This window comes from Epinephelus fuscoguttatus, linkage group LG16 (assembly GCF_011397635.1).
Source record: "Epinephelus fuscoguttatus linkage group LG16, E.fuscoguttatus.final_Chr_v1".
In the NCBI taxonomy this organism is placed as follows: Eukaryota; Metazoa; Chordata; class Actinopteri; order Perciformes; family Serranidae; genus Epinephelus; species Epinephelus fuscoguttatus.
In genome coordinates, this window is record NC_064767.1 from 38,436,601 (window position 1) to 38,458,522 (window position 21,922).

The 21,922-nt window shown below is 40.7% G+C and overlaps 1 protein-coding gene across 1 annotated transcript; it reads left to right on the forward strand.

Moving 5' to 3' along the window:
• Positions 1 to 1,953: 1,953 nt before the first annotated feature.
• On the forward strand, positions 1,954 to 20,842 carry chchd1 (coiled-coil-helix-coiled-coil-helix domain containing 1). Its single transcript, XM_049601293.1, has 3 exons — positions 1,954 to 2,288; positions 5,114 to 5,232; positions 20,550 to 20,842. The coding sequence occupies exons 1-3, from the start codon at positions 2,147 to 2,149 to the stop codon at positions 20,655 to 20,657; spliced, it is 369 nt and encodes a 122-aa protein (XP_049457250.1). The 5' UTR covers positions 1,954 to 2,146; the 3' UTR covers positions 20,658 to 20,842.
• The last annotated feature ends 1,080 nt before the right edge of the window (positions 20,843 to 21,922 follow it).

The following is a 21,922-nucleotide window of genomic DNA, read 5'->3' on the forward strand; positions in this document are numbered from 1 at the left end:
ACATGTTTAAAAAAAGACACAGAAAAACAAATAACAAAAATATTGCATATAAACAATACAATAAATTAGTTGTTGAGTAAGTTAGATGGTATGTGTCATGTTCAAAGGGATAGGAAGAAGTTAAGAATTTTTCTATGTCCTACCACATTATACTGTTATACTATAAAAAATAAAATTTAAAACTAGGAATTCTATCTATAACAATAAGTGTTGGTTTTGAGCTGACAACACTGATTGTTATAAATAGAATCCCTAGTTTGAATTTCTATGTTTTATTTTCAGAGTAAGAAACATCTGCTGCTAGATGGACTGATGGGTGAGGTAGCCCAGACTAAATGTAGCCTTTTCGTTGTTCTGCTACAGTATTGCTGCAATAAAGCACTTGAAAGACACTTTAAATATTCTTGCTTGGCTGGTATCATCCAACTTGAAATGACTGGAAAATGCATAATTTAGTGTTGAATAACGTGCCGGGCAAGTGCACCCCCTCTGATCTTAGATGCACCTCTAGTCATTATTTTCTGGAACCGGCCTTGGTTAGATATTGAAGGACTGGACATATTTACTATATGCCTCTGTACTCAGTTCTATGGAATCAATCAACAAAGCGTGATTTTTGCATTTTGCTAGATTTATGCTGATGTGCTCAGTAGGTATTTAACATATCAGCATAAATCTGACTTAAATAATGTGAAATGTGAGTGAGTAGCCTTGGCAAGACAATGGTTTATAGGCTGACCAAACGTCCTCTTTTTCCCGGACATGTCCACTTTTCACGTCCTGTCCGGGGCGTTCGGGGTTGTTTATAAATTGATGATAATGTCCGGTTTTCCTTGTGTGTGTGTGTGTGTGTGTGTGTGTGTGCTAGAGTGTGGCACGGGCCGCATATTTCTGTTCGAACCCGACAGTCATTCGGTTTTGTTATGTCCGAAACCGAACTGAGCCCGACATTATTTAATTACTAAAGCACTGAGTTTGAGTCACACGGTTGTTATGGTTACAGGCTATTTAACAGGCCAGGCGTGCGCCGTGGGTGCTCCGCGGAGAGGGAGACCTCCGTGTTTGAGACGGGAGCAGGCGGCGGGAGGTCCGAGGCTTCCAGCGAGGGGAGAGGTAGAAACAAACAGCCAATGTGTGTGTGTGTGTTCTGTTCAGGTGTTGTCACGTAAATAACAGTCCCCAAGCAATAAACAGGACAGACAATAGGATTTTATTTATTTTTACACTACATTTTCACTGAAAGCTGACCGAATCCGACCCGAGCCCGAATACAATTTATAGCTACATTTTTGACCGAACCCGGCCGACCCGTTGGGTAGGCCTACCGTCGGGACCCGGATCGGGTAGCCACACTCTAGTGTGTGTATGTGTCCCCTATCTATAGGGGCCTATCTGAATTTCTGTCTTTGAGAGATATTATTTTGTAACTGAATTTTCTATCCATACATATAAACTTTAAATATATTAAAATTATAAGGCATCTTTGAATAAACTGCGAGTATCATTTAAGTAGGCTATCTTGTGGCGGGCCGAGTGTCCTCTTTTTTGGAAATCAAAATATGGTCACCCTAATTTAGCCATATTTGCACTATAGCTCTATAAAGTCTGCAAATCCAGATTGAAGATTTATACGATCTGTACATAATTTCTCTTTATCAAAATGCACTTGATGACTGTTAGATATTTAAGGATCAATGTATTTACTAAATGCTACTGAGTTTTTAAAAAATCAGCTGAGCCTGATTTGTTTAACATTTGATCATTTATTATTAAAATGCACTTGATGACAATGTCTGCAATCTGGTGCGTTTTAATGTTGGCATAGTGAAGCGTAAACATGGCCCTGTTAATGGCACATAATATGGAACACATGTTATTTTTACATTCTAATGTCAACACGGCTAGATAAAAAAAAAAAAAAAGTTACGACAGCATTTACGGCTGTAGCTGGTTGATCTTTTTACGACACTGCATCATACGGCAAAACATGGCGCTGCGCAGAGCTTAGGAATGAGACAACTGACAGGCGTTAAAGGGAAGACAGTTCGCTTTCTTTCTCTGCTTTGAGGTCCATACAGCAGCTCTCCGCTTAGCTAAGACTCGATTAACAGTTAGAGAATAACAGCACAGTGTGAAGTGAAGCGAAATGGCGGCGCAGGGAGGCATCGTGTTCCAGCAGAAGGTCAGCAAGCTGCTAAGCAGACACGAAGGGAAGAAACCAGTCCTGAAACCCAACAGAGCTCTGTCTCTGAAAGATGCTGTAGCTAACCGCAAACCCAACAAAGGAGGTAAGTGATGAAGAAATAACATTACTGAGTGAATACCGGGGTTCTTCCGACGGTTTGCTGATATGACTCATTCAGTAGCCTGTAGCACCTGATACCGGGCTGTAACGTTAACGTTACACGCTTTCAGCTGAACAACATCTGTGGATAAAACTTTACAAAGTGATAAACTGATGTCGATGGATGGATGGACGGATACATAGATGGATAGATGTATGACGCGCAGGCGTCCGCGTTGGCTAGACTTGATTCAGTGGGATCTCCATCCAGCACTCTACTGTAGTTGAATGTATCCATTAACGTTATACATAACATCGTTTGGGCTAGTAGGCTACATATCTTTCTTCCCTGCAAAAAGTAATTTTAATCCAAAAGAAATTCGTCTGATTGGCAACTGCAGCAAATTGTTGGGAATCATTGGCCCATCTGTTCAACAAATTAAATCTGCTGTTCATTTTCAATATTAACATTTATTAAACACATTATGATGTATTTCCCAACTTTCTCTTGATGAATTATGATGTCCAGTATTTATCTTCCCTATTACAGCAACAACATGATTACTCTCACTTAATAAAAATATAAATATACATACAAACATATATATGTGTGTGTGTGTGTGTGTATATATATATATATATATATATATATATATATATATATATATATATATATATAGACACGTATATATGTGTATATATATATATGTGTGTGTGTGTGTGTGTGTGTGTGTGTGTGTGTATGTATATAAACATATATAAACTAATGCTCCATTGTATGTATTAGTTGTGTTCATGTGTATGTGTCTCTTTCATTTATGGTTATTATTGCTTCTTTTTTGTCTATTGCTCTATTGTCTCATGTTTAGGAGAGAAATACTATTTGTATTAGAACATATTAGAAATCACGGAGGAGATTTATATATATATATTTATTTATATATATATATATATATATATATATATATATATATATATATATATATATATACAAATCTCTTCTGCTTGTTGCCTCTCCTTAGCAGTGGTTTCCTAGCAGCTATTTGACCATGAAGGCCTGATTCGCGCAGTCTCCTCTTAACAGTTGTTCTAGAGATGGGTCTGCTGCTAGAACTCTGTGTGGCATTCATCTGGTCTCTGATCTGAGCTGCTGTTAACTTGCCATTTCTGAGGCTGGTGACTCGGATGAACTTATCCTCAGAAGCAGAGGTGACTCTTGGTCTTCCTTTCCTGGGTCGGTCCTCATGTGTGCCAGTTTCGTTGTAGTGCTTGATGGTTTTTGCGACTCCACTTGGAGACACATTTAAAGTTTTTGCAATTTTCCGGACTGACTGACCTTCATTTCTTAAGTAATGATGGCCACTTGTTTTTCTTTAGTTAGCTGATTGGTTCTTGCCATAATATGAATTTTAACAGTTGTCCAATAGGGCTGTCGGCTGTGTATTAACCTGACTTCTGCACAACACAACTGATGGTCCCAACCCCATTGATAAAGCAAGAAATTCCACTAATTAACCCTGATAAGGCACACCTGTGAAGTGGAAACCATTTCAGGTGACTACCTCTTGAAGCTCATGGAGAGAATGCCAAGAGTGTGCAAAGCAGTAATCAGAGCAAAGGGTGGCTATTTTGAAGAAACTAGAATATAAAACATGTTTTCAGTTATTTCACCTTTTTTTGTTAAGTACATAACTCCACATGTGTTCATTCATAGTTTTGATGCCTTCAGTGAGAATCTACAATGTAAATAGTCATGAAAATAAAGAAAACGCATTGAATGAGAAGTTGTGTCCAAACTTTTGGCCTGTACTGTACATATATATATATATATATATATATATATATATATATATATATATATATATCTGTAGACTGTATATATATATATATATATATATATATATATATATATATGCAGTATCCAGGTCAGGCTCTCAGTGATGGGGGCACCAAGGTACTTAAGGCTGTCCACCCTCTTCACTGAGGAGCTGTTAATATTAAGGGGGGCTAGTCAGGCTTGTGCCGATTTCCGGTTTAACCGGTTTGGTCTGGTTTAAGAGCTCCACCTGGTTTTATTCACGTCAACCATATAAACCGGAGGAGAAAAAAAAAAAAAGATTTTCACATCGGCGGCGTGTCAAGGGACTATATTCAACGTATCTTGCATTGTAACATGCATTATGACAACTTAATAAGGTTTATGTTTGTTTATAAATGAAGTGGAGGAGCCTACAAGTGTTTTGTTTAGTTTGTCTCAGAGGCTTCAGAGGGACTCTGCAGCTCCGCTCAGCTGTCTGCTGCTGCTGCGAGAGATGAAATTTCATTGGGGCGGGGAAAAGTGCGAGGGAGTCAGCAGTCATTCAGTTTGTTGCCCTAGTAACCCGTTTCCACTGAAGAAGTTCCTGGTACTATTTGGGGGGTTGGCACTACTACAGGAACGTCCTCTCGTTCGGCCATCTCAACCGCCGTGTCTCCACTGAACGGGCAGAGTCGGAGGAAGGTTCCTTGGTGTCCTTCTGTGTCTTCTCCTTCTTCTTGTGTAACCTTGCGTGTATTGGCGGTTAATACAGCATTACCGCCACCTAGTGGATTGGAAGCGCATTACACCTATAATGGACTTTTATTGCGATTATTGCTTTTATGCGACCCCCAGTGGTAAAATTAGGTATATAATTCGATATATCAGTTCGGTTAGATATTTGGCTTTAAATCAAACCGGTTGGAAAATTTTCAAACTCTCTGACTCTCAGGAGTAGGTTGTTTTTGTAATAATGCATGTTCTAAATCCCATTGGTTTTAGATGGTTAACATGTAGCCTTTCCTCCACAGAGGCCACTTGTATCACAGAGATGTCCGTCCTGATGGCCTGTTGGAAGCAAAACAACTTTGTGGACAGTCTGTGCTATAATGAGATGAACACCTTCTTCACCTGTGTCAAGACAGCTCGGGTATGTTCACATAAACAGCAACACAACTGATACATCAACTGGTTAGTGCTGTAAGATGACGTGTGTTCAAGCTGAGCTGGTTAATGTACAATTCTACAGGGCTCCTAAAGTGACACAAAAAACGCCTTTTCTAATGCACACTGGGAAATTACACCTTCACTGAAAGCCAATAGAAGAGGTGCAGCCGCGCACATCCAGTAAGACAGGTGCTGGACCAAAAAAAACATAGGCAGTCAGAAAAGAAGAGGAAGGGCCGCACACTTTTTGCTCCCAGTTGAAGTGCAATTTAAATTTATTTAGCACATCCCAAAACAACAGTGATGCGTTTTGAGCAGCGTATGCTCTTCGTCAACTTAGGTGCTGTGAGAGGCCATCTTAAGTAACATAGATCACGTGACATAATCAAGATCACATGGCAATCAGCTGCAACAATTGAGTGATCCGATCCACCTCACTATCTGTATAAACATATTTTCTTTTAAAACCAAACATATTTTTGATCCAGAATAAATGATCTGATCAGTTACTCCACTATCTGTATGAACTCATTACATGAGTCAAAACATGTTTTCACATGGTCAAGGACACCAAAAAGTGACAGTGGATATGTATAGAAAAAACTCTGCATTACACTACACTATACAAAAGAATAAAACACCATCAGGCCAGCTGGCTGTCATACTTTCAGTTGACTATGTAGAGGAGCCTCTATATAGAACTACACTATTTTTCAAATTCATTTTGGTGAACCAAAATGTTTTTCATGTTTGTTTCAAGATTTTGTACTTAAGTTTTTTGTATTAATTTTAGCTCGTTTAGAACATGGCAGTACTCACACATTTTAGTTCTTTTTTGTGTGTGTGGAGGACACAAATATTTTTGTGTAAAGGACACAAACATCTTTTTGTAAATCAACACAAACATTTTTAACCATACATCAATATTTTAACCATACATCAACATTGCATCACGGCCCGTATCACAGTTTCAAAGAAATGGTTTTATATTGAAGTCCTTATAAAAGAGGTGTTGGTTTACTGTAAGCGTGTGACTCAGTGATGATGTATGACTGAAGCCTTAAGTGCTGGTTTTATGGATGGTCAATCTCCACAGGTTGTCCGGTAAGAACAGGATGATGATGGGTGATAATGAATCCAATTCACACACTGATTGACTTGCCACTCATTTATTTTCTGCTAGTCAGAATATCCATAGGTGAGGTATATGATGGGGGGTTACTACGATAAAGAAATAAAACAGAGAACATGCACATATATTAATATGTAACAATAAAAAACATTAACAGTATGGCATGAAAACAAATGAAGTTACTTAAGGAAATCAGACTACAACATTGAATAGATGAAGAGAGTCCTGCCCTCAATACTGTAAGGGAGTGTCAATAAGGGATAAATCAGTAAAACTAGGGATGCACCTAAATGAAAATTTGTGGCCGAAGCCGAATATTATTAAACACTTGGCCGAATACCGAGTACCGAATATCATTGTTTAGTTTTTCATTAGTTTTTGCAGATGAACCTCCTCCAGATTAGTGTTGTCACGGTACCAAAATTGGGACCCACTGTGCGATACCAATGAAAATATGGTTCTGAGTAGTATCACGATGCCATAGCAAAAATGAGGCAGATGTTCCTTTTGTCATTTATGAAAAGATAAATCACTTTTCTATAATACATCAATAATGTTTCAAAGGAATAAATTACTTATTGACTTATTCATACTTCAACAACAGCATCAAAAAGTGATTAACATGGGGGGGAATCAAAATAAAATAAATAAATAAAATAAAAATCAACCAGCCACCCTCCTCCCCTGACAGTCCCTTCATAAGTAAAGAACAGTCCCTAAAGTGTGGTGAGGTTTGTGGACTGTTACTGACACAAAGACAGAAATGTGAAAGGCTCGTTTCTCCTCTGACACATCACATACCTGTGTTCGGCTGGCTCGGCTGTTGAGGTACTTCTGGGCAGTCATGACACCAAGAAGAGGATATTATTGGGGCCGACTTCTCCGTCGCCGGGTAAGCCGATGGCCGCCGTATTTGACAGGAATACATTACTGTCTGTGTCTGTGACCCCCGTTGAACCCACAACTGATGGGATTCGCCTTTCGTTTCTGCTGCTGGTTGAAATCTGTAGGCTGCTCGCACAGCATGCTGAATGATTTAAGCCTATTTTGCTCGCTCAAAACTATTTTTAGTCGCAAATGCGAGTGCCGTGACGGACGGATCGCCACACTGCCGACATTTTATTCCGCCCGTCACGGCACGCTGTTTGATTGCGTTATCAAAACACGCTGCTATTATTCGGCCTTGCTTTTAACTTATTCCACCGAATACCGAATGTGTGTTTTTTTTGCAATATTCGGCCAAATATATTTGGTTACCGAATATTCGGTGCATCCCTAAGTAAAACTTATATTTACTACTGTTCCAGTACACTGAGGGCACACTAAATAAATGTTGAACAGTCCCTTAGCAGACCGATGAGAGTGCTCACTGCTCCTCAAACATAAACAAAACTCCCACGTTGCGGCAGTAAAACTAATGAGTGAAGGAAACGTCAGAACTCAACCAGCTAGTGACTGCTGTGAATAGGGCAGCTGACAACAAGGGAAAGACCATGTTACTGCTTGGAAAGACAGCTGACAGGAGGGAAAAGACCCCAAATGTGCTGGCATGGGCTAGCAACCCATGGCAGCAGTGTTTAGGCGTAGCAGCCTTGCTACAACCAAATTAGCTACATCCAACATAGGGAAAATACCCAGAGAGTCAGCGAGAGCAGGGGTGGAAGATGACTCACAGGTGGATTACACGGTAAGAGACTTTGGAACGGACACTACTATGCATTGGATCTGTGACTCAGTGAAGGATGGGGGCATGGACCTATCCACCAGAGCTAGAATTAGCAGCACTCAGGGCAAGGCGAGCGCATCTGTAGAGGACAAAAGTAGCACAATCGAGAACAAGATGTTTCAGGTTTGTCCTTCGACTGGCAGAAAGTAACATCAGTAAAAGGCCTCAGAACTCATCAGGGAAAGAAGAAGTGTGGTAAAGAAAGGGCAGAGTAGCCACATTGATCAGTACTTATTAAGAAGTCAGTCGAGTCAGTCGGATGAAGTCCAGCGACAGGTAGAAAACCACAGTTTGCAGGATATCAGTAACACTGCCACTGAGGAGGAGGAGGTAGTAAGAGGGGATGCTGGTGACACTGAGGTTAGCAGGCCAGTCAGAGAGAGAACCATGGAGCAAGAGGTTAGAGTTAGATGGCCTAGGTCAAATGACGGTAAAGAATGGGAGATAGTTAATAGAAAAGGCTACAGAAGAAGAAAGGGAGGGAATTTATGTGTTGCAAGAGGAGTTGAGAAGCAGGCCAGCAGCTCTTAGAAGGGCAGAGCATCTCGTGGGAAAAAGAGGAGGACGAAGGAATATGCAAGGACAGCTTTTTTCAGGGACCCATTTAAGTTTGTTAAAGGATTGTTTAGCCAGGAAATGGGAGGGCAGCTTAAAGCAGAAAGGCTAGAGGTTGAAGAATATTTGAGAAATACATATTCAAATTTAGAGAAGAATAGGATAGTAGGTTTTCCACCGGATATCCCTCCATTAGTAGGGATAGAGCATGAGATGGATGTCAGGCCACCTACAGTACAGGCCAAAAGTTTGGACACACCTTCTCATTCAATGCGTTTTCTTTATTTTCATGACTATTTACATTGTAGATTCTCACTGAAGGCATCAAAACTATGAATGAACACATGTGGAGTTATGTACTTAACAAAAAAAGGTGAAATAACTGAAAACATGTTTTATATTCTAGTTTCTTCAAAATAGCCACCCTTTGCTCTGATTACTGCTTTGCACACTCTTGGCATTCTCTCCATGAGCTTCAAGAGGTAGTCACCTGAAATGGTTTTCCAACAGTCTTGAAGGAGTTCCCAGAGGTGTTTAGCACTTGTTGGCCCCTTTGCCTTCACTCTGCGGTCCAGCTCACCCCAAACCATCTCGATTGGGTTCAGGTCTGACTGTGGAGGCCAGGTCATCTGCAGCACTCCATCACTCTCCTTCTTGGTCAAATAGCCCTTACACAGCCTGGAGGTGTGTTTGGGGTCATTGTCCTGTTGAAAAATAAATGATCGTCCAACTAAACGCAAACCGGATGGGATGGCATGTCGCTGCAGGATGCTGTGGTAGCCATGTTGGTTCAGTGTGGCTTCAATTTTGAATAAATCCCCAACAGTGTCACCAGCAAAACACCCCCACACCATCACACCTCCTCCTCCATGCTTCACAGTGGGAACCAGGCATGTGGAATCCATCCGTTCACCTTTTCTGCGTCTCACAAAGACACGGTTGGAACCAAAGATCTCAAATTTGGACTCATCAGACCAAAGCACAGATTTCCACTGGTCTAATGTCCATTCCTTGTGTTTCTTGGCCCAAACAAATCTCTTCTGCTTGTTGCCTCTCCTTAGCAGTGGTTTCCTAGCAGCTATTTGACCATGAAGGCCTGATTCGCGCAGTCTCCTCTTAACAGTTGTTCTAGAGATGGGTCTGCTGCTAGAACTCTGTGTGGCATTCATCTGGTCTCTGATCTGAGCTGCTGTTAACTTGCCATTTCTGAGGCTGGTGACTCGGATGAACTTATCCTCAGAAGCAGAGGTGACTTTTGGTCTTCCTTTCCTGGGTCAGTCCTCATGTGTGCCAGTTTCGTTGTAGCGCTTGATGGTTTTTGCGACTCCACTTGGGGACACATTTAAAGTTTTTGCAATTTTCCGGACTGACTGACCTTCATTTCTTAAAGTAATGATGGCCACTCGTTTTTCTTTAGTTAGCTGATTGGTTCTTGCCATAATATGAATTTTAACAGTTGTCCAATAGGGCTGTCGGCTGTGTATTAACCTGACTTCTGCACAACACAACTGATGGTCCCAACCCCATTGATAAAGCAAGAAATTCCACTAATTAACCCTGATAAGGCACACCTGTGAAGTGGAAACCATTTCAGGTGACTACCTCTTGAAGCACATCGAGAGAATGCCAAGAGTGTGCAAAGCAGTAATCAGAGCAAAAGGTGGCTATTTTGAAGAAACTAGAATATAAAACATGTTTTCAGTTATTTCACCTTTTTTTGTTAAGTACATAACTCCACATGTGTTCATTCATAGTTTTGATGCCTTCAGTGAGAATCTACAATGTAAATAGTCATGAAAATAAAGAAAACGCATTGAATGAGAAGTTGTGTCCAAACTTTTGGCCTGTACTGTAGGTGGAAGGAAGTTCAGGAGGTCGTCAGGCGTGTAAAGGCTTCTTTGACCCCAGGGCCTAATGGAGTCCCCTACCGGGTTTATAAAAGTGCCCCTTATATCCTTAAATTTTTGAAGATTTTCTTTAGTGTAGTAGCGCAGAGATTAGCTAGATACTTGGAAAGGAATAACTTAATAGATACTATGCTGCAGAAGGCAGGAATACCTGGTTTTGCAGGGTGTTTAGAGCCTACTAGCATGTAATATTTTTAGATCTTGCAAATGTGTTTGATTCTGTACCACATAGCCTCAGTGCATTTGACTACTTCAGAGTGCCACAGGTAGTTGTTAACTTAGTGAAAGCATATTTTCAGGATATTAGGTTGTGTCTAAGTATGGCAGGTTTCACAACAGGCTGGCAGAGGCTAGAAATAGGTATTATGGCAGGGTGTACAATTTCTCCATTAGCATTTACTACGGCAATGGAAGTAATCATCAGGTCTTCCAAGTGGGTAGTAGGTGGGGAGAGACGGCGTCTTCCACCAGTTACGGCTTACATGGATGACATGACACTGGTGACCACAACAATGCCATGTACAAAGAGGCTACTAGAGAAGGTAAATAAGAACCTAAAGTGGGCCAGCATGAAGATCAAGTCTAGGAAGTCTAGAAACATCTCAATATGTAGAGGGAAGTTAAGTGATAGGAAGTTTGTCATAGATGATGAGGAAATCACAACAATTAGGGAAAAGTCAGTAAAGAGCTTAGGTAGGTGGTACAATGTGGAGTTAAATGATGAGGAACAGGTGGTGAAATTTAGAAAAGATGTTGCTGAAGGATTGAACAGAATAGATAAATCAGAACTTCCAGGAAAGTTGAAGTTGTGGTGTTTGCAGTTTGGGTCATATCCTAGGTTAATGTGGCTATTGTCAATTTATGAAATTCCAATATCCATTGTGGAGATAATTGAAAGGTTGGTTAGCTCCTATATTAGGATGTGGTTGGACGCTCCTAGGTGTCTAAAGTAGTGTTGCATTGTATGGGAAAGGGATACTTCAGCTGCCAGTATCTAGTTTAACAGAGTAATTTAAATGTACCAAGGTCAGGACAGAGCTGTTGTTATCTGGGAGTAAGGACGTGGAAGGCCTGGAGCTTGGCTCAGGCAAACCAGTATGGAATAAAGCAGGTCCCAAAGATAAAAGAAAGCTGGTTGTGGAACAGATACGTAGACAGGAGGAGATATTAAGGGGTGCAAAGGTAGTGGCCCAGGCTAAGCAGGGACAGTGGTTGAATTGGGAAAGTGTAAAGAGAGGAAACTTAGTTGGAGGGACCTGTGGAATATGGAGGAGAATCGTATTAGATTCCTGGTAGGGGCTACATACGATGTGTTACCAACCCCCCAGGACCTTAAACTGTGGGTAAATGGGGACCCATCATGCCCATTGTGTTCAGGTACCGCAACCTTAAAGCATATTTTGTCAGGCTGTGAAGTTAGCTTGTCACAAGGCCGGTATACATGGTGACATAACCAGGTGTTGAAAAGTTTAGCTGTAGGCAAGACAGGCAAATTCAGAGGGTTTTAAGAATAGGAGTTTAGCAATTCAGTTTGTCCATGAGGGGGAGAAATACTGAAGTGATAAGTTAGTAAGGAGGCAAGGGTGTGGCCGCCTAGAAGGTGCCTGTGATTGGGAAATGCAAGTAGATTTATGGGGAAAGCTTGTTATTCCCCAGGAAATAGTTTGTACCAATCAAAGTGAAGCCACAGAAAAAAGACGTAGCGAACATATGCACGTGGGCATTTCATTAGAGATATTGTCTGTCTTGTCCAATGGCGGATTGGCCGGTCACCAAATGGGCCGGTGGTCAGTGTTGTGTTGTGAGATAAGAGCGGCCTCCTCCGATACAAAAGAGGCTCTCGTTTTTCTTGAAAACTGATTGCCTCAGCCGCAGTCATCAGTCATTACTCATGGCAGACCAGGCTAGTTTGACCGCTAGACAGAAAACATGGATAAAGCCGGTAAAACAAGAAAGGGTGAAAAAAATTCAAATAAAAACAATTAAATCTTTACAAGAAGAGACAGCAAAGTGCTCCAAAATAACCAACCTGTTTGGCCGCAGCGTTAGTTGATGGGCTGGGGCTGCTGGTGTTGCTAACGACGGAGATGGAGCTGGAGCCGACAGTGCCATTATAGCAGGTGTATTAACATTAGCTAACGTTCGTGAGCGTGTAATGTGCAAATTTGGCTTTGGCAAATTGTGAATTTCTTCTAGGTGTCCGTTTCAAGAGGCCAACTAGCCTACTAGATATTGCATTAAGTCTTTATAATTTAAACCTGTACTAAAAGAAAATATGTGCTTGCTTTTTTCCTGTGGATGCACGCAATTAACGTGAGGTGGTGCTCCCAGTCCCAAGGACAATGAAGCTGAGGGACAGACTAACCCCAGTCGTGATGAGGAGGAGGATGAGACCAGAAATATGACAGGTGCAATGTGAAGGCATAGCCTACTATGCATTACATTTTAGCCAGAGGAAAACCTTTTTAGTAGTATTAAGTGGGATTTTTTTGTTGTAGTAATAAGTTCACTAAAAGTTGACTATAGGGCCTATTGCCCAGTTTATACCTCCTTAGTTCATGGCTGTGAGCCATGGAGATATAAATTGGGCTTATGTAATACACGAGCAGGGCTGGGCAGGACAGGGCACTCAGTTATATTGTGCATAAAATTAGATGCATTAGGATAGTGTCATATGCTCATATTTTAAGATAAATAATAAGCACATAACCATTTGTGGCCAATTCGTTATTGCATTTGTTTTATAGTCTGGAATTAAACAATAACTGCTGATTTTCTTATGCAGTTGATTCTGAGGACAGCATTTGTGTTGTGTGTAGAAGCATATAGAGGATTATAGGTAGAGACGTGTGGGCCGGTGCGCCTGAATGTCCCGGCCTGAATTTGTGTCCCAGTCTGCCCCTGGTCTCGTCTTTCATACAACATATGTGAACATGTAAAGATACTTTACTTGCAATTAATTATACATTCATACTTTTGTTTCTGTGCAATCTTGTAATTCTGCATGTGACCACCACTAGAGTAAATCTAAAAGAAATCAGATATGAGCATTTTGAAGCTCATTTTTCCACCAAAAAACAATCAAGGAGCATAACCCCGGGACCCCCTAGTAGGTGCCGGGTCTTGTATCCTTCTCACCTTTTTCACCCTGACCCATTTTCATGCCTTTTAGGAGCAGAAGCTGAGCAGTGAGGGCGGAAAACTAGGATTTGTCCAGTGGAAGTGGGGTGTAGGGGATTTATAGCAAGATCAGCTGTCTCGACCCTGGGGTAACTTGGAGTGCGGGGGCAGAGTTTGAGGAAGACAGTGAAGGAAATGTCAGATGAAGCAGCTAGACCTAGTCAGTGGATTTGGATGAGGAGGAATAATGCCAGTTGGGGGGCCAGCAGGGGAACCTACTGAGCCTGGGTTTGTTGAAGGTGGCAGTGCTGTTTGGGCTGAGAAAGTCTGTGAGTTTATCTTCTCTATCTCCTTTAACTTTAGCTTATATTGGAGTTATGATCAGACTTGGGTATAACGCGTTACAAAGTAACGTGTTAGAGTACTTTGATTACTTTTTGCAGTAACGAGTAACCTAACGCATTAGTTTGCTGTTTGAGTAATCAAATACTTGAGTACATTTTCAAACAAGCATCAGTTACTTCCGTTACTTATAGAACGCTGGTTCTTCAGCTCCGAAACAGCAACGACTGTCTTTTGGTTCTAATAACGGAGATAACGTTAAACCTATCAGTCCGAAAGAAGTCATGATGCTTGTGGCTAGCTACGTGGTAGAAGAAATACTGCCATTGTCTACGGTCGAGTCTAAAACATTCTGCAGCATCCTTCAGTAAAATACCCACGACTCAACAGATGGAGGAGGACTCGCTGAGGTCAGACTCAGGAGGACTTGCATTATGCCTGGTACACACTACATGACTTTTCTGCCCGTTCTGACAGTCACTATGTCACATTACATGATTGTGGATAAAATCGTGCCGTGACTTAGCCAACAGACATGACACACTACACGATGGTAGTCACCAATTATCCCTGGTTGTCTTTCACGACGTGTGTGATGTCATCGGGTTATTCTTGTCCTATTTTTATTACTTTTACAATTATTTGAGTCATTGTGTCTGTTCATGTGCCAGCCGAAATGTTGTCGTAGTCACCTAAAAGCATCAGCAGATGGCAGGAGCTTCATTTGAAGCACCGTACGCAAACATTCAAGCTACTGTATCCTCCCCAACTAGTTCCTACAAATGTTTCACAATAAAAGCCTATTTATAAAATGGAGGGATTCTCTCAGCCGAGGTTATAAGGGGCTTTTAATTTGAAACAAATTCAGGAAGTGTTGAGTTTGAAATGACCGTGCGATGTGGTAACTTTGTAGAGACAACAGGAGCGGATAAAAAGTAAATGTATAAAAACACAAAGTGATTAATAAATAACGGACCACCTATAATGTAGTCTGTTTCAGATGAAGCTGGGAGCCTCTGCAGCTGTGGTGAGTAAAAGCCCCGCCGCTATTTGTTAATGTTATTACTTTATGTCCGACCGTGAGGATGTAATATTGTTTGCTAGCTTGATGCTAATGACAGTACTCAGCGGGTTGACAAAGTGCCTCTGCTGTTTCACACTATCATTTTCCACACTTTTACTCTGTGTGGTAATATCCCTAGAGGAAATATAAAAAACGCTGGGGTGTTGTTGTCATACAGTTGTCTACGGCAGCAGATCGTTCTGTGTTTCTACTGGTCAAAGTGACGGCTGTGGTGGGAGAATTGGATTTCATTGAAGGGCAAGTGGTCCATAACTTTAATTTTGGAGACACAAAATGTAGGCTAAGCGCCCTGTGGTCCATTGCCCAATAGGAAATGTAGAATACTCAAGTACTTTAAAAATACTTGAGTTACTTTTCTCAGAGAATAACTTTGTAAAGTAACTGGTTACTTTTCAAAAAAGTAATGCAGTAAAGTACTTTGATTACTTTTAAAGTAACCCTTACCCAACTCTGGTTATGGTAGCATGTGAAATAGGGTATGGTGAATGTGCTAGGAAAGGTAGTATTGGCACGGTCACTACCTGGAGCTTGTATAAACGGAGCCTGGGTTTGTTGAAGGTGGCAGTGCTGTTTGGGCTGAGAACACCATGTGTATGTAAGTAAGGTAAAGGAAGTTGTTGGGTCGGTGCGGGGAGCAGTGAGAGCTGGCATTAGGGGAGTGTCTCTGAGATGCCAGAGATCACTGTCTAGCCTCCTGGAGGTGTCGTGGGACCAACTAGACAAAACACTGGTGAAAGGAGGTTCCCACCTGATGACCTCAAAGACATGTTAGTTCTCACTGCTCACTGATCTGTAAAGTTAAGCCTTGCCATAATAGCTTATCATAGGGCTTAGGAGGTTATTCACTGAGCGCTGATCCTTTATCTAGAGTACAAATTTCTTGTGTTTATTTGAACATTAACATAAATAACATTATCAGGGTCCATATACAGAGAATGATCATAAATAGCATTAGCAAAGTAAACTTTATAATGTGACTGTCAAACTGTCATGACACCGAGCACCATCATTACATGGTGCATTGAATGCGAAACACCACGACTCCAGTTACAATTATAAAGTAAGACTCCAGTAATACACACATTCTCATGAACGCACAGGATAATAAACCAGATGATTAAACAAAGAGAAACAGAGGCCTGATATTGCCGAATAGCTAGATGTCCACTTTAGCTGGAGTCAGATGTCCTTTGCTGCTGCTGAGCTCCACCGATTGATGTAAGAGACTCGTGATTGATGGAGCAAGTCAGTTACCGTTGGCACGACCTGTTTACGTGAAGAGCGAGTGGGCTGAAAGGAGGGGTGTCTTGGTGTAAACTGTAGAGACAGGATGACCTTCTGAACAGTCCTCATTGAACAAGGAACCCTCTGACCTAGTCCATTACTATTAAAAAATATTGTTTACATTAAGAATTGACCCCAAAACAGTACATTAGTCATCATGTACTTTTATTTAACATTACCTGACCAACACATACAAAATAAATATTTTAAATTAAATCTAATCACAAAGCAGACAATTTAAATGAAGTGGCTACAAAAAATGTAAACAAAGGACATCCACAAGTTTGCTGCCAGTAACCGTCTTTTGTGCAATACACTACAGTGGTTGTGATGCACACATTGACTGTATCAGAAGAGAAACAATATACGTAGGTGAACCCTGCAGCAAAGTGAGCCCTCTTCCTCAGAGAGGAACTTTGCCTCCCAGTTTGTTCCTGGCGGCAGAGCAGAGTGAACCGTCTTTCTTCTCAGAGGATCTTTGTGCCATGAGAGCAGGCAGCTGTTCTCCGTGTCCGCAGTGTAAACAACGTTCGCTGGCGATTTGACAGTCACTAGAAGAACGTTATGACCCTTTGTAAAAGTTTCTGTGTGGTAACGTTACATGTGTTGTACATGAGCTAACGTTAGCGGCTAAGGACTGAGAGGCTGTCCGGTATGTGTGTATGTCTGAGTAGCGTTAGTACGTTAGCTTGTTGGCCGTAACGATAGCCTTGCTGTTCGTCATGTTAATGTTATCGTTGGCAGCCCTGAATAGCTTGTAAAGCTTTAGCATAGTTAGTTAACACTTTTGTTATCGGCCCATGTGTTTACTGCTACAGAAAAATAATAAATCTTTGATTTATTTGCACAACGTCGACTCTCTGCCGTCTTTTATCACGCTTGCTAACGCTAAGTTAACTTTACCAGCAGATCTGTATGAGGTACAAACTGAGGCTACAGTTAGCAGTGAGCTGATGCTTAGTGGTATTTCTTAATCTTTTCTGGGATACTAGTGTGCATTTAATAAACATTCATACATTATTAGCATTATATTTTTAGGGGAAAATGCGAGTGAGAAAAATGCACCGTAGACCCATGCCTTCAGTGGATGCGCTCCCACCATTGTTTGCTGCTCTGTTTTCATTCAGTGTCCGGCCGTCTCGCGAGATCTCTCGCCATGACCTCAGGTGTTAAATGCTGATCTCGTGAGACTGCCTGGGTTGATAGTACTGTAGGCTGCTGCAGCTATACAACACGTCCACGAAGGAAAATAGTTACAGTAAAAGATCGATTGTTTTTAATGAATGAATCGGGGTTCGAACCAGGAACCCTGTTGTGATTATGTTAATCACTGTACAACTATGCCACAAATTACCAAAAATATGTCAGACAAGTAGGCAGTTGACTACTCACAAACGCAGTATATTTAACAGAGTAGCTGATTTGACAGTTGACAGAACTTGCGAATGATGTTAGGCCTTTGTAGTATATGGGTTAGAACAGGACTGATAAAGGTTTCTCAACAAAGGAGGGCAGACTACACAGTTTAGAAGTATGCTGCAGTGGATGAAAAACTTGTTGAAGCATAAGGTAGCATAAAATGGGGTACCGTTTGGGTTGTTAATGATTAATCAATGATTAATCAATCACTGTTTGGAATATTATTGGTCAAGACTTAACTGACAGCATAAATTTGGTGTAACATTATTATTGCATCGCTGGGTCATTGCTTCCATTGGTGTGGACACTTTAAGTAGCTGGACTGTCTTTGATTCAGAGAGACAGGCAAGGCAACCTTATTTGTCATATAAAATATGTTGACTGCAGACGGGTAACCATTATTATTGCCTAAATGTCCCAGAACTCACTCTTCGATTTTCAGAACTTCACTCTGTTTCACTAATTAAACAAGCAAGTAAAAATAATTTGAAAGCGGCAATGAAATGTAAGAAGTTACTATTTTACATTCATTCATTTTCCAGCTTATCCTGTTGGGGGTTGCTGGAGCCTATCCCAGCTGACATTAGGCAAGAGGTGGGGTTACACCCTGGACAGGTTGCCAGACTATCATAGGGCTAACGTATAGAGACAGACAACCATTCATGCTCACATTTTCACCTACGGGCTCCTCCCTAACCTGCATGTCTTTGGACTGTGTAAGGAAACCGGAGTACCCGGAAAAAACCCATGCTGACATGGGGAGAACATGCAAACTCTGCACAGAGGGGCTCCCCCACCCTGGGTTCGAACAAGGAACCCTCTTGCTGTAAGACGACAGTGCTAACCACTGGACCAACCTGTTGCCACTATCTTATCATTGTTATGTTAAATCATTAATTATTTAATGATTTAATCATCATCAGATTTGAGATCATTAGCTATTAATATTTTGTGGTCAATGTACCACAAATAAACTGTCGACCTACAGGAAAACTGGGCCCTCAAACTGTTAAATGTCACAGGCTGAAAACCACTGAAAACTTGAAATATTTATTGTATTCATTTGACTTTTGATTTTATGTGACCCATTATGTTATTATGCCATTGCATATGACTGAGCTTTTTAACAAGAGAAAAATAAGCATCAATATGTCAGGCCTCAGTACTTCTGCTACACGTCACACAAGCTCAGGATTGTTTCCTAACAATCTCCCAACTGCTATTTATTTTCAACAAGTACTAAAATGCATTATACTGATCTAAGAGCAAAACATAATAGTGTGTTCACACCGAAGGCAAAGCTAAATTTTGCCACATTACTCGTGCATGTATGGCTGCTAGTGGGTTTTTGTTTTTGTTTGGGTTTTTTTGAGTATTTTACTGGTGAAAATCTGCCCTTTACAGCTGTGCGAGGGCAGCTAGCAGCTAACTTGATTATCCTAATTACAGCTGGCAGCTAGAATCAAGTGTTCTAATGGTTCACAAGCTCCATGTTCTGAACCAGCGTGAACCAAAATGTCAACATCTGTAACATCAGGAGGATATCCGCTAGATCTCAATGCTGATAGGCTGGTATTACTCACTCAAATTGAAAGATTTCAACTTGGGGTAAATATGTGAATAGCACGTCTTTGTGTCTATTTTCATCTTTGCATTGTCTTTGTATGTAATTTTTAGGGGTGGGGGAAATAATCAGTACAGCATAGTATTGCGATATTTTTGTGTGGCAATATTGTATCATTACAGGGACAGCAAGTATCAAAGTTTCTATTATATAAATTATTAATATTTATTCCATTCATTTTCGATAACCGCTTATCCTGTTTGGGGTCGAGGGGGTGCTGGAGCTTATGCCAGCTGACACTGGGTAAGAAGTAGGGTAAACCCTTGACAGGTCACCAGACTATTGCAGGGTTGACGCATAGAGACAGACAACCATTCATGTTCACATTCACACCTACAGGCAATTTAGAGTCACCAGTTAACCTAACCTGCATGTCTTTGAATTATGGAAGGAAGCCTGACTACCCGGAGAAAACCCTCACTGACACAGGGAGAACATGCAAACTCCACACCGAGGGGCTCTCCCACCCTGGGTTCAAATCCTCTTGCTGTGAGGTGACAGTGCTAACCACTGCCTCACTGCGGTAAACTGCTGGTAGGCTACTAGAATAATAAAATCAATTGATTTTTTCAGTCCACTACATACAAAGTGACTGCAGTAAGATGAACAGACTGAAAACTTCATCTTATTAGATAAAACCAAAGTTGACAAAGTTTTCCTTTTGGGGCATAATTTCAAGTTGAAAAAAGGTAATAAATCACTATAACAATATTTGTTATCTCAATATGCAGCATATCGCAATATGTTTAAATTTACATTAATATTGTTTTGTGACTTCAGTATGGTGATAAAATCGTATCATGCACCCTCTGGTGATTTCCACCCGTACAATTCCAGTCCAAATGATCTTTGTGGAACTGGCCTGAGAGATTTCAAAGTTGCCATGATCTTAGAAAGTCTTTATACAGAAGAAATGTTAAGTATGTGCTCAGTATAGAGAATGCTGGACACACCAAGAATGTCTGCGTCTCACCTCATCATTCACACGAGGCATTTAGATATCAGAGTTTGCTGACCTCATCTTACAGAGCTGTGAAGCTAGCTGTACTTAATGAACACATTACTCATTAAAAAGCACTGGTAACAAATTGTCTTCCCCTTTCACAGGCTGCTATGAAGAATAAAGACCAGACCAGCCTTCAGGGTGGACAATTGCACCCAAAACAAGCCACAACCCTGCTGAAGAGATTTCCCAACCTGCGCACTGAGATCTAGGAATGAAACCTCATAATGCATAACCTAGACAGACTTGAAATGTGTAGGTTAAACAGAGACATTGGGCTGAGTTCTGAACTGGATTTAATCATGTGAAGGTGTTGTCTAGAATTGCCAGCTATTGTATGATTCAACAATGGGATACCATACACATGTTTTACATAAATAAAGGACAGAGGCAGAGATGGGACCAAATCATTGTTTTGCAAGTCACAAGTAAATCTCATAATGTGCTATTTATCAAATGTAATATAATTTTAACATCAGATTAATAAGCCATTAAACTTACAAAAAATCATTAATTCTTTTAAATTTTGTATTAATTTGTTAAAACAAGTTTGTTGGAAGGTTTAGGGTCTCTGTCTATAATTGTCGATACACATGTTTTGCATACTGCAGTTTGTTAGTATCATTTTTTTAAACTGGCACTCAGTACCATAACATTAGTTCTTCATTATGATGAGAAGGAATAATGTTAATGCTAGATGATTCAGGAATTAAACTGTTTGAAAAACATACTTTCTGATCTTTGGGCTTGGGGGAAGGTATTAAGTTCTTCCAAATCAAAAGGCTCGAGTCCAAGTGAAGTCATGAGTCACTGGTGATGAAGTCCAACTCAAGTTGCAAGTCTTTTTTGATTTTGTCAAGTCGAGTCTAAAGTCATCAAATTTGTGACTGGAGTCTGACTCAAGTCATATGACTCGCATCAGAGTCATGTGACTCAAGTCCATGCCTCTGGAAGGAGCAGAGCACTGAAAAGGGTGATTTCCAACACAAACACACTGCATGACTCCCTCAGCGTGTAAGGTTATCATTTCACATTGCTGACCAATGTTCTGTATTTGCTCAGCCTGTATTCACAACACACTGCATTTTATGTTTTAAATTATAATAAGATTTTCTCCTCATGTCCACAGTTGGCTCTGATGAACACGATGCCATTATGTCTCAATCTAATTTAGCAGAGTGGTCTCATTGAGTGCTGTGATGTTATTATTGGATGTGATGGAATTATTATTCTTGGGTTTCATGGCTACTGGCTGGGAGCTTACCGATATCACTGTACTTTTAAATGCCTTGTCATTCCTGTGGAAGCTGAGATTGGTGGTTAACAGATACTGAAATCAGCCTATCAAACAGATTACCAGTAAGCAAAGCTCAGGATGGTTGATATATTTATTCCTGAATAAATTAAAAACAGTTTTTTTTTTCCAATCAGTTCTTTTTGCTGTCTTGAACCATGCCCAGTTCCATACGACACACTA

Excerpts from the sequence above, each read along its gene's own strand:
- chchd1 (XM_049601293.1), top strand. The coding sequence starts at position 2,147 with ATGGCGGCGCAGGGAGGCATCGTGTTCCAGCAGAAGGTCAGCAAGCTG. Across the intron at positions 2,289-5,113 it reads CCGCAAACCCAACAAAGGAG|AGGCCACTTGTATCACAGAG; the intron begins GTAAGTGATGAA and ends TTTCCTCCACAG. Across the intron at positions 5,233-20,549 it reads CCTGTGTCAAGACAGCTCGG|GCTGCTATGAAGAATAAAGA; the intron begins GTATGTTCACAT and ends CCCCTTTCACAG.